The 16,775-nt window shown below is 34.0% G+C and overlaps 2 protein-coding genes and 1 pseudogene across 2 annotated transcripts; all 3 read right to left on the bottom strand.

The window, feature by feature from the left end:
- Window positions 1-1,286: 1,286 nt before the first annotated feature.
- LOC105782854 (serine/threonine-protein kinase sid1-like) lies at window positions 1,287-9,201 on the bottom strand (annotated as a pseudogene).
- A 259-nt stretch (window positions 9,202-9,460) lies between these two features.
- On the bottom strand, window positions 9,461-10,541 carry LOC105782856 (probable membrane-associated kinase regulator 1). The gene has a single exon (XM_012607906.2). It carries the CDS (start codon window positions 10,294-10,296, stop codon window positions 9,757-9,759), a length of 540 nt encoding a protein of 179 aa, XP_012463360.1. The 5' UTR covers window positions 10,297-10,541; the 3' UTR covers window positions 9,461-9,756.
- Window positions 10,542-15,540: 4,999 nt separating this feature from the next.
- Window positions 15,541-16,515, bottom strand: LOC105782855 (squamosa promoter-binding-like protein 3). The gene is made up of 2 exons (XM_012607904.2): window positions 16,155-16,515; window positions 15,541-16,012 (listed from the first exon to the last, which is right to left on the bottom strand). The coding sequence occupies exons 1-2, from the start codon at window positions 16,454-16,456 to the stop codon at window positions 15,766-15,768; spliced, it is 549 nt and encodes a 182-aa protein (XP_012463358.1). The 5' UTR covers window positions 16,457-16,515; the 3' UTR covers window positions 15,541-15,765.
- Between the last annotated feature and the right edge of the window lie 260 nt (window positions 16,516-16,775).

Below are 16,775 nucleotides of genomic sequence, written 5' to 3' on the forward strand. Positions count from 1 at the left end.
AGGAGGGACCAAGAATTTTAAATAATAAAAAGTACAGGAACTCAATTTTTTAAAATTAAAAGTTAAAATTAAATTTTAAATTTCAAAAAACTACAGGAGCTTTAAATAAAATAAATCGACACGTGAACCATTCTTGAAAGAGGTGGCCGCGGCGGCTACCACTTTTGGAGTGGGGCCACGCCAGTCTTCGTGTCGTCTTGATTCCGCCAAACTAAACTCTCTTTAATGTCACGCAACATATCTCCATCCAATCATTGTTGGCCACCTGCTCGACATCACGTGAAACTTTTGGAAGCTTATGCCGGCGGCTATGGAACGAGAAAAAGACATGCGATCTTGTCCGAAGGTGAGTAACAGTTCAGCTGACGTGTCGGCTTGGATTTTGGAGAATGGCGGCAACTCACTGCTTTGTTTGTTCACTCTTAAATTTATTTAATTAGCTTTGGAAAACTTAAATAACTTATTGAAATTTTACTTTAATAGTAAAACTGGTTTTTATAGTTTAAATTATTATTTTTAAGTCTTATGTATGAAATTTTTATTTATCTTCATAAATTATTAACCTACTTATTTTATATTTATATATTTCATACACAAAAATTATATTTATCTAATATAAAAATAAATTGTTATATATTTTTAAATGTGTACAAGGGACAAGCAGAGCATTTTTCAAAAATTGAAAAATTACAACTTTAGTCTCTTATAAATAATCAAATTATAAATTAATATAAAAAATATTCCATTTAATCCCTTAAAAAAGGATATATCATAAGTTAATACATGAAAATAAATTATATTCGACATCTCAAAAATTTGTAATTCAAATTGTATAACTGCACCAAATAAAAATTTAGCAGAGGTCATGATTAATATTTAATTTCTTTCATTTTCTTCCTCCCCTCCCCCTGAACGAAAGAGAGAGGCCCCAATGAAAGACACTACCAATTAGGTTATGCTCAGTTCCATTAGTTTCTTAGACGGGTTTGGCAACACGTGAGACCTTGCATTCTGCTTCTAACGCTCAATCTTCACTTGCAACTTGAATATTCAATCTTTTTTTCCACCCACCAAAAAGAAAAGAGTCTTCGAAACTACATGGCTGAAATGCAATGGAAGCCATAACCTTATCTTCGTAAGAAACCTGGAAGGATGCGTTTCACTATTGGCTCAGATTAGGTGATATCCGTATCTAAACGTTGCAATCATATGAACTCTCTTCATTCATGAAACATGGAAGGTTGACCGAGGCCTCCAACCCGTTTGTTAATGAAAATGATCAGATATACCGCGAAAGATATTATGTTTTAATGAATATGATTAATGTTGCCGAGATTACATTTTATCATGTGATAATTGCAAACCCTAATTATACATCAATGATGTCAAAAATGCGACAATTGTACATCAAAATCAGAACAAATGGAACATAGATGTATAATCGATCTCACAGTTTTCATTTTAACACGGTTGAGATCCAGAGATGTTTGGCTTTGCCATCTGCATTTTATGAGAAAGCTTTTACAACGGTTTGGTGCCATTAAATGGCAAATTGTAAACAAGACTTCACCTTGTGAAATAATGAAATCATTTGTTAGGTAAGGGAGTAATTTTCCGTCAAACCTGGAAAGAAGAAACCTTGCCAGTGGGCTCAAGTTGGAATTTGAATGAAGTTCTTTATGCTGCAGCCTTTTCTTACCGTCAGTTTCTGGGCTTGAATTTTGCACATCTTCAGGAGTCACCTTGCCTTTATTGAACATCCGAGCTGCTACGTCCTGCAAACCTTTCATTGACGGTTCCTTCGAGCTGCAAAAGTTTACTTCTGCTCGAGTTTCTTCAAGTTAAAAGAACAAAAATAATTATTCATTCCTGAACCTGGCTAGTCGATCGAGCAATTTGCAAACAAGAGCTTCGCATGATCCAGGCTTTGTACGCTCCATATGTACGAGGGAATTTGTAACTACACGCATAACTCGCCCTTCTGAATCATCAGCAATGACCTACATTTCGTGCGTTGACAAAATATTAAGAAGTGAACAAATATAATGCAAAGTTACCTAAATGTCAAGTGGTGCACACCTCTTTAAGGGAAGGGATAAGCAACATGGATAGTGGTATACATGATGATGTGATCTTTGCATTTTCTTCATCATCACTTGGTTGACGTGTTCTTGGGAATGCTTTTTGCGCATCAAAATATTCATGAGAACTTCTGGAATGGAGATATTAACACAAGCAAATCATAACCAAAGCTATATAAAACCCTGCAGTGAAGATACGGCGAGTTCTTCATCAGGTTTACCTGGAAGAATTAGAACTGTTACTCATTTGATCTCTTCTTCTGTTTTCGTTTCCGGTACCATTGTTCTCGCTCAGTGCAGACCTGTCCCTTGCATTTCCTTTCCTCAGCCCAGCTTGAATTGCAGCCTTCGCCTGAAGCAAATGTTAAAAGATGAGCATTTCAACAGAAATCATCATACACGCTGTATTTAGAAGCTAAATGTAAATTTGAGTTCCATGCTGAACTCAGATTTCTATAGGAGGAATCTAGGAGGTATCATAGCTGATCAAGAAAGATGAAAAAGAAATATAATGCAAGATTTGATGTACCATCTTCAACCGATGCAGCCGAAGGTCTCCCTTGAATACCTAGCCTAGATCTTGGAGTTGGAGGAGAATCCGAGTCATCATGTTGGCCACGGAAAACAATAGTTCAGCTGGTAGAAGCATCTTCAAAAGAAGCATGTTCACTGCTAGACTACACAGCACATTGAAATTGAATAAAATCAACAGATGAGACACAAAAGGCAAAAGACTTTAGGTCTAATTATGGTTTTCGTCCCTGTACTATCTTCAACTTGGGAATTTAGTCTCTGTAATTTAATTTGGCATAATTTGGTCGACCTGTACTTATTGATACTATGCCTTAAGTACAAATCACTATCACCATTCAAAAATTCAATTAGTCAGCTGATGGGGAACTTCTTTTCAAAACAATAGTTCAAATCATGAGGCTGAGTTATAACTTTCTTTTTTTTTTTGTAAATGATAAATTAGTGGAAACAACTAATTTGATAACCATAATTTCACCTTTTAAATGATAGGGAAATTTAGTCCTTTTAATGTAAAATCTGCACCAGCTGGCTAATGGAATTTTTAACGGTGTAAATGATTTGGATTAAGGCATAATATTAATGATAGTAGGAGGACCAAATTATGTCAAATTAAAGTACATGGGCTACATCCCCAAGTTGAGTATAGTAACGGGATAAAAGCCCTAATTTGACCAAGACTTGTCTGCATAATGTTTTTTTGTGAACACTATCGTGAGAGAAGTGAAGGAGGCTTACAAGAGAACTTGGATCACGAATCAATCCGGATGATTGAGATCCTCTAGGAGATCTTCTGACTACTGTTCCTGAGCCACCGATAGATGTTTCATCCTGGGAATTAAGCAACAAAAACAATGAGATAAGATCTGAGCATAAAATGTCCATATACTTAAGTGTGAGAGACAAACAGATTATACCAGAAATGGCTGGTGAAACACCTAAGCAAATTTTCTAGTCCAATTAGCGGCAGACAGGAAAAAATTTCTCAAAATTTTTTAATCATATTACAACAAAATATATCAACTTAATCATATGTCCAGTTCCAATCTGTCAATTCAGAAAAATGTAGTCTTTGAAATGCCAAGATCATCCCCTGCAACAGATATTCTTAGTAAGCACATAGGACAAGAAAATAACTTATGATGCCAAAAGCCACAATGCACAACGAGAGAGAATCTTACATCATGGTAATTATCTTGATTTTCATTAGAATGCAACTCTCTAGTGCCTTTTCCAGAGGAAACTTCAGGGAATTCATTAAGTGTGTTGCCACTCTCTCAAGGTCTTTGTATAGCTTGATTATATGTGACGTCTAGTTTCCTTTCTCTAACTTGAGGAGGTTTTGGAGCACTTTGAATGGTACCTGTATTCTGTTGTCCACCAATACTGAAGTCCCATCCAGCACTTCTAAATGTTTTCCCCTGATTACTGCTGATCAGAAGAAGTCAGTAAGAATCCCATCAAAAAAAAAAAAAAAAAAAAGAAGTAAAGCTAATTAATATGATCAGCCCACCTAGCTCTCACAGTTTCTTCACCTCTTACATCTCTTGTCACCTTCACAATGTCAGTTGACTCTCCTACAGGCTTGGGGCCATTTCTGGGGGTTTCAGCATCTTCCTTTAATTGGTACTTTGGGCGCTCTCTGTTAAGAACAAAAAATGCAAGCATCTTAACTACAATAACCAAGGTAAAAATTATATTTCGAACTTAGCATCCCCCAGTCATGACATTATAGAAACATAGGCATAAGCATAATGTAGCATGTTCCAGATGCTTTGACACCTGAAAATTCCGTAAGATAAAGATTCCCATAATATATAGATTAGAAGAACCAAGTACAGGATGGCACCTAATTCTCTCCAGAAGCTTCTGACTCTTCCTAGCATTCTTGATAAAACGATGCTTGAGAAGTTCTTTAGCAGTAGCCCTCTGAATATACAAATTAAAGAAAAACATAAGACATTTTATAGCATTAAGAAACAACTTAGCCAATAAACCCAGGATTACTTGACTAATACATATCGGGATAGTTTTAAAAAACAACAATTAAAGACTAATGTTGTGGTTTATTGGCAGCTTATAGGGCTCTAGAAAAACTACTTACACTAAACAAATACAAAAATATGTGAAAGCTTAATTGCTTACCTCAGCAGGTACCTTTTTTAAACATAAGGAAGCAAATTCTTTCATGGGGCGGGAAAAATGCCCATCCAACTGCAAGATAGAAAATTTAGGATTACATGTACACTGTAAAGCATGATGATTCCACCAAGAGAATGAGAAACATAGGCATAAATCATTTGATGTAAATTTCAGCATGATAACAAAACTATTGAGATTACCTGAGGTGGATTGTCTCGAGGTATTATAAAAAGAACTCACATTGGGTGAAGGTCTGCCAGTGGAGGTTCCCCTTTGGCCATTTCAATCACAGTTATGCCCAAAGACCATATATCTGCCTATATCATCAAAGAATCAAATGATGGAATGCTCATTACTCAACAAGGCTTAGCAGACAAAGATATGGCAGGCTGCGTATATGTGCCTAAGAGGGGAAGAGAATGCATGGATGGATGGCAGGTGGAAGCAACAAAACATGTCAGAAAACTTGAGAAAGAACTCCAAAGCACAGCTTTAGAAGTACCTTTTCGTTGTATCCATCTGAATTCTGAATAACTTCTGGTGCCATCCAGAATGGTGTTCCTACAAAAGTCTGACATCGTCAGCCATATTAGTTCATTGATGATCATAAGACAAGCAAACCACTGGGGGAGAGAGGGGGAGGGAGGGAGGGAGGGAGGGAGAGCAGTGCCACCCTAGGCATAGACAGCAGCCAAAGCCTGAGAAGATTGGAAAAACGATGTGAACAAAATTAAATGTACTGTACCGTACCTTTCTCTGCGATATCGTCCTTGTTAATTGTGCTGAAACACCAAAATCTGCAACCTGTTTCAAGGCCACAAAATTAATTCCAAAGGGCAAATTGTATATACTTATACCACTTTATACTATATGCGAAGGAACTCTACAGATATAATTCAAGCAAAATGTGGGCCCACTTGAGAGGAAGAGAAGTACCTTAACATCACCATTCTCAGTCAATAAAATGCTTGCCGCTGCCAAAAGTGATAGCAAAAATGTTTCCAGTAATGAACAAAGTAAATTGCTAGGTACAAACAACATTAGAAAATCAAATGGCTGAAAACAAAAATGAGAAGAATTACTTGAAGCAGGGTATAACTATACAAGTCTGTAGAACAAATGCTCTAAAATTATTCGTATCTATGTGCACCTATATCTTATAACTTATAAGTGGGTAACACGAGTGAAGAAAAACACCCTTTGATATCTCTGTGAATCTTTCCTTGAAATACTGGCAATTGACATTTCATCTAGTGGAGGGCCTGATTGGAGCTGTACATAAAGAGTAACCATTAACTTTACAGAAAAGGAAGTGTTATTTGGAAATTATAGTGCACTGGGTCAGATGATAAACAAGAGAAAATACACTAATATAAGCAGCCAATACTAGTTCACATACAACCAGAGAGATATATGAGGGAATTGTCCAAAAATATCAGAAAAAGAAACCTTGTGTTGACAGTACAACAGGTAAAGAAAAGAAGAAAAGAAAAAGGGTCATGTCTGCTAAAAAAGACGCCTTGAAATTGGAGATAAAAGCACTACTACAGGAAAGATGGCAGAAATATCACGGGGTTCATATTTTACAAAAAGAAAAGAGGGAAAAAGGAAGAAAACAAAAGAAATGGAGTTCAAGATCAATGGAATTCAAACTACATGGAAAATATTGTTAGAAAAGTGAAAAAGAAAGAGCTAGGAACCAAGTTCTTCATCTAGTAATACAGAGAGAAGTATTTAAACCCACTCCTTATTTGATTAAGGCATAGTCTAAATCAAGACTTCCTAATCTGTTTCTTCCTAATAATGGTATATGTGCAATGATCATTGTTATGGTCATTTTCAAAATTTCAAATATCTTGATCAGAAACAGTGTGAAACCAAGAAAACACAAAAGAGTTCATGTTAATAGGGAAGCAAAATTTGTTAATCTTCAGCCAAGCATCATGCAACAAACATGCAGAAGCAAGTTGAAGTGACCTACTAGGTCAGCGACTGAACCACCAGCCACGTATTCCATTATCAACCACAGTTTAGTTTGGTGAAGATAGGAACCATAATACTCTGTGATGTATTTGACAGCGGCATTGTGACAAAACAGAAATTTCCTGGAACAAAAACAAAACATATGAAAAACCTAGTAACCTACTCGTTGAAAACTTAGGATACTAGCTCCCAGGAAAGTAAGGCAATACATTCTGGATGTCCTCAATGTCATCCTCACTGCAGAATACAAAACAAAGGCAACCATAAGAAACAGCTAAAAAACCAAAACCAAAACCAAAACCAAACTAAAAATAAACACCGAGTGAAAGAAGGAAGTTGTTATATGCCCCATCTACTTGCTAATAAGTAAAGGCTTCTGTAACTTCCATGCAAGTTGATGAATTATGATGCTCTTAAGGATGATACTGATAAAGGAAGATAAATTTACTTTGCTGAGCATGCACAAACAAGTGATGCAATTAATTTATTTGTCATGCAAAAAGAGATTGCCACCAGAAGACCCAACATGTAGACATAGACTGAAAGGAAGATGGGAGGAGGAAGAAAAAAGAGTGGGTTTAATACTTAATAGCGAGCTGGCAATTCATGTATTCTTGTCGTGCAGCTGTAATTTTACGTGTCACATGCATGTTTAAGATATTATATATTTATATAAAATTGGATACTTTAGTAATTCATGTTGTATGTAGTTTGACACATTTGTGTATTCGTGTTGGATAATGTTTTTTTTTTTGGTGTCATGTCATTTTTTTTTATCATGAATTAGTTATTTTCATGTGTCATGCTAGTGCTGTGTACTGTCTCGTATTCAGAATCGCTAGGTCTAACATAAAAAAATAAACACTAAACAAGAGACAAGACTTTCTTGCTCAGAGCAAGCACCAGCCTTTTGACTGTTGAAATAGGAACAAACCAAATACAATTTAACAAAGTTACCAACTTAAGATTCCTCTAAATCAATAACTTTGATAGCAACTTCTTTTTTCAATTCCTTATCAAACCTGCAAATCAAGAAAAGCATCAGTTATCCATCTCATTTTCATTAACCATGGCTCATGATTTAAACAACCACATCTTTTTGCAACAGTCATTTTTTAAGCCAATTCTATTATTAGCACATACCAAATAATGTGCCTATCCCAAGATAATCCTAATGGTCAAAACTTAGCAAAATCAAAGAAGCTAACAACAAACATAACAAAACAAAGTAATTATAATGCTAATAAGGTTATTAGGTGTTGCCAATTTATTGCTTAGTCAATCGACACCCAACAGCCCTTTAAGCTCCTTTTTCCCCATCCGTTAGGAAGATATTTTTCTCCATATATATATACACACTAGTTCAAGTTTTAGGTAAATGGTATATTTTCTACTCAAGACACGATAAGATTTCAATTCAATAAAGCATTATTATCAATAATCTAATCCCACAAACATGAAGCAACTCTAAATTAAACACCGGAAAAAGATTTCTACAATGTGAAACGTAAATATTCAATCACAAGTAACACTCACATTATATTTAAGTTCTTTTCTTATAACAAAATGTAAATAAACAATGCAAATAAACTCAAGCAATGTGATTGGGAAATAAATCAAAATAACAGGCTTACACTTTATAGACGTCACCAAAGGCTCCCCTGCCAATCAACTCCACCTGACTAAATCTAGACCCCGCTGCTGGTTGTAAACCTTCTATATCAGCCATTTCTACGTACAAGCTCCTTGGACACCAAAGATCAAAGCCACCCCAAAATCAACCCCTCAAAACATTCACATTCCACCCATTCTTCAATTACAATTCAACACCTACTTCTAAATAGCCAAAACCATCATCAAAAACCCAATCCCTGAAACAGAAATATAAAACCAAAACCATTAATATTCTCAAATAAAAACTAACACCTACAAATAACAAAATGCAAAAAACATATCCTAAAATATTCCCACATTTCAAGATCTAAAAACCTAAATAAAAGCAGATGTATAAGCTCTCACACTGAAAGCAAAGAACATATAAAGAGACACCAAAAGAAAAAAAAAAAGAAAAAAAGAATTCCACTTCTGTTACGCGAAAGAATGGATAAGCTAAAATTGATATGCTAAAAAAAAACAAACAAGAATTCTTAAAACCAAATTTAACAGCGACCAATTACAAATTTCAATATCCTTTAATACTGAAACTACAATATCCCAACAAAAACATGTTTCTTTTTTTTTTCAATTTCATAAGATTCTTTCTTTTTGTTCGAAAAATGTTTTCCTTTTATTTTACCTGTTGGGTTTTTGCAGATCCTTCTCTTTCGTTGTTTCGATAGCGTGGATTTTTCAGAGCTTTGAAAGAAAATCGAGGAATAAGAAAAGTAAAAGTTTTGTTTGTTAATATGGAGTTTTTCTCGAGGTTTTTTTATTTGATTTTTTTCCGGGAAAATTTTAATTTCGCGAGGACTTAAAACGCGCCGTTTGGAAGGAGTTTTATAAGATAAACGTTAAACGGGCAACCTATTAAGGGCAAAACAAGGCTCAGCAAGGCCATGATCCAAATGGGCCTTTGTTAACTATATATATACTATTGAAATTTTCACAAACCAAATCAAAATATTTATGAAATATTGAATATTTTTATAAAAATATGAAAAATTAAATCGAACACATATTTGTATTGAAAATTCAATAATATAATAATACCAAAATCATGGAAATGATATAAATATCTTGAATGTTCTTTTTTTTCTGATTTTATATTTTCAGTTTACAAGAAATTTTGTGCCAAAATTCCAAACAAATGACGTTGAAAGGACAAAATCAACACAAACTCAAACAAGAATATATTCAGGGAAAAAAAGGTTGAATAATCTACATGGATTAATTAATCATGAATTATCGAACAACACCAGTCAAATTTCCTTGCCCCACTTCTTTGTTTCCTGGAAGGTTCCAAGGCATGACATTCTCTACAGGCCAACAAAAATAACCTGAAAAATCTCAGGCAACCCCTTTATCTTCCTCTAGAAACACAATTTTGTTGATGATCACCTTGTTTCTTAGCTTCAGCATGTTTCCTCCTGGAAACCTCACGTTTCAGAACAGGCACTGCTGTTATATACTGCCATCTGTGGGGATCCCCATACAACTGACCACTTACAAGCTTGCCTGCTTTGTTTTCACATCCTCGGATTCTGCTATGGTACAATAATCTCCTCTCCGAACTGTCACTCGAGCTTGTTCTTGCACTGCTGCAAGTACTGCTTCTGCTGCTGCTACTGTTGCTTCTCGAAGACATCAATGAATGCTTGCTGTTGATGCTGCTTGTTCGGCTTGTAGGTCGAGAACCATTATCGGCTGAACCCATTGTTGGTGTTGTTGGAGAAAGCTGTAAAGGAAAGGCGTGTGGCAAGAGTCGGCCATTGAAGAAAAGATGATCGGCTGGTGAGGTTTTATATGGATCTAAAGAGGGTGAATCCGGGCGGGTATAGCACCCGAATTCGAAATCGGAATCTTGATCACCAGAGCTTGACCTTTTCCTCCGATTTTCCATGGGAGATTTTGATTACACTGTATCTTTTGTGTGGGAGTTTGGAATGTTGATATAAGTAAGCTTGTGTACTAGTATTTATATTAAGGAAGGAAGTTGAGATAATTATAATCAGTATTATATAGATTTTTACATGTTTATATGATTATTTCGTGTTTAAAATGATCGGATGTGCGAGAACCATGTGTTTGAGGTTATAGGGGACAGCTTGGAAAGATATGGTCCCCTTGTTGGGTGATTGGGATGAGTTTTTGGTGGTGTAAATCATCAAGTTATTTTGCCAACTCAAGCTTAACCATGCACATGGAGACCTTGGTGTTGTAATAATCTTGGGTAGTGTGTGCGATATTCCCAAATTTCATGACTTAAATCATTCCAAAGTAGGTAGGTGTATTCATCTCTCACCATCAATAATTTGAATTCCCTATTTTAATTATAAATTGTACTTGGTTAATTTTAATGTGTCATTTGGTTATTAGTGTAATGGCACGAGAAAAGTGTTTATTTATTACATACATATTACATTAATTAGGCATAAAATAAATAATAATTAGTATAAATTTAAACTTGAAATTAAAAATACGAGTAAAATATTTTTATAAAAAATAAGACCTCTTCAAATTAAGTGAAATTTCTTTTCTTTATTAAATATAAGTCATAAAAATAACTAAATAATCATCAATTGAAATAATATATATATATATATATAATATTCCGAGGAAACATAACATTCTAGCCCCAAAACCTTACAATATTTAGTTTGATAAAATTTAACGTCATTGTTCCAATAAGTTGTCACAATCTCCCAAAAATACTCTTTCATGTAAAGCAAAAAGAGAGAGCTTTTTGGAGCATAGATAGGAGAGACATTTGACTACTTAAATGCCTTAAAATAAATGCTAATATAAGTACCAAGTACCAACCTATTGTTTTGTTTAGGCTCCTCTCTAAGACCTTGGGTATGATAGTAGATCAACAAAGCAAACCTTGGTATAAGCAAACTTTAGGGGTCGACTTTCAAATTTATTTTGGAAGCAAAGGGTCATCAAACACTTTGGACAAAGGAGCTAGTTTGGATGAAGTTTTGGGCCCATTTGAGTTCATAATGTCTTTGGGACCACAGGCAGTGAGCCCCCACCCCACAAGCAAGTCATTAATTTCTCAAATCTTTTTCAATATTTTATCCTTCTGTTGAATCCCTTACAATGGTAGGTCCATTATTTTACAAGAGTGTGGGCTACTGAGTTTTTTTTATTTAATGGGCTATTTCTGAGGTAGAAAAGCCCAAGTTTAAACAATATAAAAGACATAATAGCAGCATCAAGAGCCAAAACTCCGTCAATTTCGATTAAAGGAGTCGGTTTAAATAAGTTCAGTGGATTTAGATAATATTAAATTGGAAATTTGATTTGAAAAAAAATAAATCAATTGGATTAGAAATAGGTCTACAAGCATAACATAAATGTGGTGTATATATATATAATTACCAATCTAATACACACATACTTAACTTGTATAATTTTGACAAAAAAGAACCAAGATTGATGGCCCAAAAAAATTCAAAAATACAATTAAGACCATTTTGACAAAATATGCAAACATTAGTGACAAATCCATGTATATACCAAAAGATAAGTAAAATCCAAAATCACTCAACCAATCACCAAGGCTTGCATCATTAACATATTATGCTTAGAATGACCTTTCATAAACAGAATCAACATAATATTCGACTATCAAATTCAAAATGACATTTTTATCAATGAATCAGAATATAACATCATTTCTAGAATCAGAATTACATATTTAAAATTTTCTTTTAGCCCCTATTAATTGGATGCAAACACAAGTATAGGTACGCAAACTTAACCCCTAACACCCCACAATAAGAACCGAAGTGCTAATCAGACATAAAGGCACTAATCCCCCTAACACTCCACAAAATGTAACGCATTAAAGTGTTAGAATGAATTGCACCGTAGTGTCAAAATGCTCTCACCAGTTACATATACAAATCCTATGGCATGTCAACTATACCCTAAGTATGTCTAGCATCATTTAATAGCGCAATCTCTTACTTTGCAATATCGATATATATATTATATCATGTACTTCTCAATATAATAATAACTGAGTAACTAATTATATTAATACCATAATGAATTCCATAAGCCTAAACATAGCTGTCAGCTTACCAATTAAGCCATTATTTAACACAGTTTGTAATAGTATGTTACTAGTATTTTAACAAGATTAGTTACTTAATTGAATTCAAGAAAGAAAAACAAATTATATTAGTACAAACTGAAATAGTTAGTCATTGACGGTTTTCGCCTTCCCTTTGTCTCTCGACGATTTGACTTTATTTTTAGCTATGTTCGATAAATTAAAATATGAATACAAAGTGAAAACATGTTAAGAATTTATTCAATTTAGCCGCTATAAAACCTTATTATCCGAAATGCTCGTATCTTTCAATATTCATTATTGAATTGAAATCCAACTTTGAATTTAACCACTAAGGACCTTGTACTTTCATTTTATAGCAAAATTTACTAATAGCTTTCAACCTATTCATGCTTAATGGCACAAAATTAATTATAAAACTTATATTAATTTCTAACTTAATCCAACTAGTTCTGTTACTTTCTAATATAGTCCTAACATGTACTGAACATCATTCATGAATCCATTACTTTCAAGCTTCAAATTTCATCCAACCCATTTAATGACAACTTGATATACACTTAATAATTTTAAAATCTAACACTTGGATCTATCAAATCATGCTTAAAACAACATGAATTCATAAAAGCTTAAGAAGAAAAACATAATTACCTTGTTGATTTTGGAACCGAAATTGGAAAATGAAAACAATTTTTTCTCCTTTCTTCCTTAACTTGGACGACAACAATAAAGGGAAAAAGATTGTAGTTTTATCTCTCCTTCCACTCACTTACACACATATATATATATTAGTATTTAATTAAACTAAAACTAATGGTCATTATCTATTATAAAATTTAGTGGAGATGAATGGAAATGATCAAATTCCTCTGCTAACTAAACTTTAACCATGGGATATTTATTTATAAGGACATGGTAAATTGTTAATCAAGGATATGTACAATGCGTCAATAAAAAAATTCATTATACTTAACTTATAATTTAGTCCTTATACTTTTTATTAAACAACCAATTTAATTAAGCTATACAATGATTCTACTTTCTAACTTCATATTCATTTCACTAATTCATCGATTTAAAAATTTAACCTTAATTCGGATTTTTTGACACCAACCAAATATTGGGTTGTTACAATCCTCACCATTTATAGCCAAGCTAAATGCTTTAGCTTCTTGAGTGAGAGAGAGAGGCTTTACGAGGAAAGCAAAACATCATCTGCTTATATTAATTTACAGCAGGAAAAAAAAGTACATAAAATGTGGTCAAGTTATTACCAAAATTGAATCTTGAAATGGGAAAATTAAGATATCCAAGAAAATAACACATCGCTATCATTTAGTAAAGGGGAAAGCAAATCATTCCCATGGAAGAAAGACTGTTGTTGCAAGCAAGTTGATAACGATGAGCTCGGTTTATTTGCTATATTTGATAGTCATTTGGGCCATATTATTCCTGACAATTTGAAGTAAAATTTGTTTTGATAATATATTAAATCATGTCATATGCTATCTCTATATCTTATAAGTAATTAGTTTTAATTTCGATTTCCAATGAAATTATAACAAATCATATTACATTGTTGTTTCATAGTCATCACTACTCTTTTCTCTGTCACATATGTGCCTTACATTTCAGCTTCTAGAATGAATTTCCTACAAGAAGCTATAAAAAAAAGTAGTTAATTTCTATGCCATTTGCACTCCATGTGTGTTGAATATAGGTATTTGAGGAGGAATCCTATACTAGTATCTGAACATGTGTGTAACCAAGATTGGTTTCAGATTCAAGCTTAAGGCTTTAGCATTTTAACTTGATATGGGTTGAATTTAAGACATATTACATCACTTAAACTTTGATCATTGTAGAGGTTCTTTGATGAAGAGAGGAAGCATTGTAAACAAGTGAATAAGATGTACTAAAAGAAGGCGGAGAGGATGACTAGAAGAAGGTGGTAGGTGGTGGCCTCTAAGGTGAAGAAAGAGAAATATTGCTAACAATCAGGCTTAACAAAGAAGTAAGTTGAGATAATTTTAGAGAGAATCCTTTGAGAGTTCAAATTGCTAAAAATGCCAAAAGTCTTAAAAGTTTTTAAATCAGTTGTGGAAGATTCCTATTTATAGTGTTTCAAGAATAAGAGTTGCAAAGTTGGTAATTAATGAGAGAAATGAAATTAATTTTTAGTTACAATGGGTTAATAGAGAATGGAGAAAGGTTTCGTTGCTAATGATGATGAAGAAGAGTGAAAATTAGTTCACCATGTTTCTGAAAGAAGGGAAAAACACTCAGTGTTATAGGAAAATGTTAAGAGAAGAACCTCTTAACTACCTCTATATCTGATCCATCAAGCCAGTCTTTCTAGAACATTTTAAAAGTGAAGATAACCCAAGAACCCTGCCATATTCTAGGGTTACTTCCACTTCTTCTACTTTGGTGAAATGGTACCATATGAAATATCTTCCGCAGAACATCTCTTGAAATGACAGACGATGGTTGTTCTTGGATAAGAGTTGTTCCTTAATAATGATTATTTTGACTTATTCTAAACGTGAATTGTTCTCAATGTAGAGGTTGTTTCAAATAAGTTGTTTTGTGGTGATGCTTTTCTTGGTAAAGCTTGTTTTGAATAATGACTCTTTTGGAAAAACACAATTGTTCCAAACAATGGTCGTTCTAAACATATCTATTCCTGAAACGCCATTATTCTAAACAAGAATTGTTATGAACTTTAGTTGTTCTCAACTGGAATTGTTCTCAAATAACAACTATATTGGATGACAATTGTTCTAATTAAAGCATTGTTCTGCACATAACTATTTTGGATATAATTATCCTCAAACAAAAGTTGTTCGAATAACAACTATTCTAAATAGAAGATGTTGCTTGGAAGAGATACATTTGATAGTATAATTTCGAAATATAATATTTTTATTAAAATATTAGTAGTGTGTAGAATCACTTTAAAAAATGTTTGCTTTTAATCCTGTTAAATGGCCAAAATATGAATATAATAGCAATTAATCAACTAGCTCATTGGGGATTATGGATATAAATAACCATTGATGCAAATACAATTGAAGACTCCATAGATAAAGGGTTATTATCATCATTATACAGCAAGGCAAGTTCGCATGAAAACAAACTTTGTGAAATCTCGATAATCGAGTTGATGCCTGACATTGTTATTAAAATCCTCCATTAAAATCTAGTAAGTAGTACATAGTGCAAGACATGAACCATCGGATGACAGAAGAGAGGGAGCGTATTGTTTTGGTCGCTTAAGCTTCCTTATCTGATTTGGGAACGCTTAAAAGATGAACTGCCATGGATTGCCATTGGATTGACTCTGGCTCTTTGATCATCAGCTAGGTAATGAGACTCTTTCAGTTGAGCACTGATCATCATCCCTCTGCGACTTGAACTTTCTGCTGCTGATGATGATTCAGCTGAGCTCTTCCGACGCCTTTCGTTATGCCCGGCCAACCGCCTTCGACAGCTCCGTTTTGCTTCATCGAACTCCGGTAGCTCATGGAATCTGTGAATGTATATATCATGAAACATAGAATGTTTTTCATGTTTAAAAATATAGATGAAATGGTAAATTTTGATTGACTTGTTGGTCAAGTAATTAAGAAGAAAAAGTAAATCAAGATGATAAAAAGAAGTAAAAGCAAAACCTGCTGCATTGTTGACAGAAGCGTTGCCTCAGACCAGCAACAACCACAAATGGCGCCTTGGCATGAATCTCACACACCTTATGGCGCCTGTGGTATCGCTTGGCATCAGATAAGTCAAGCCCACATTTTTCCACTTGACAAGCAGGCGGCGACACCCCACCACCGCCACCAGCTGCTCCTCTCCTTCCATAACCTTTCTTCTTCTTTTCATCATCAGGGAAACCATGATCACCCCCAACACCTTCTTCTTCTTCTTCTTGCATGTCATTGTCAAGTCCTTCAGCTATGAAATCCTTATTCATATTTGCTTTGCAATTTACTCCCTCTTCTGAAACCTGCAGTTACGATTTGCAGTAGTCGAGGAGATATAAATAATGGAGGGGTGTGATGAAATGTTGAGATCAAAATTTGGAAAAAAAAAAAAGGGTGAAAAAAATGTTGAGGACCACAAATGAAACAACATTTTTTTTCTTGTTTTTATGTTTGCTTTTGTGTCTGTTTAGTGAATGATTGGATGTTCAAAAAGAAGCAGCTGGGAATATTGTTGGTTTTCATAAGTAATCTCATCAACTTTATTATTATTATTATTATTATTTATTTTTCCAAATCTTACTTGAAAAG

Source organism: Gossypium raimondii, chromosome 13 (genome assembly GCF_025698545.1).
Source record: "Gossypium raimondii isolate GPD5lz chromosome 13, ASM2569854v1, whole genome shotgun sequence".
Lineage (NCBI taxonomy): Eukaryota > Viridiplantae > Streptophyta > Magnoliopsida > Malvales > Malvaceae > Gossypium > Gossypium raimondii.

Coding starts and splice junctions, on each gene's coding strand:
- LOC105782856 (XM_012607906.2), bottom strand. CDS start 10,296: ATGGAAAATCGGAGGAAAAGGTCAAGCTCTGGTGATCAAGATTCCGAT.
- LOC105782855 (XM_012607904.2), bottom strand. CDS start 16,456: ATGAATAAGGATTTCATAGCTGAAGGACTTGACAATGACATGCAAGAA. Junction 16,013..16,154: donor TTCTGTCAACAATGCAGCAG/GTTTTGCTTTTA, acceptor ATACATTCACAG/ATTCCATGAGCTACCGGAGT.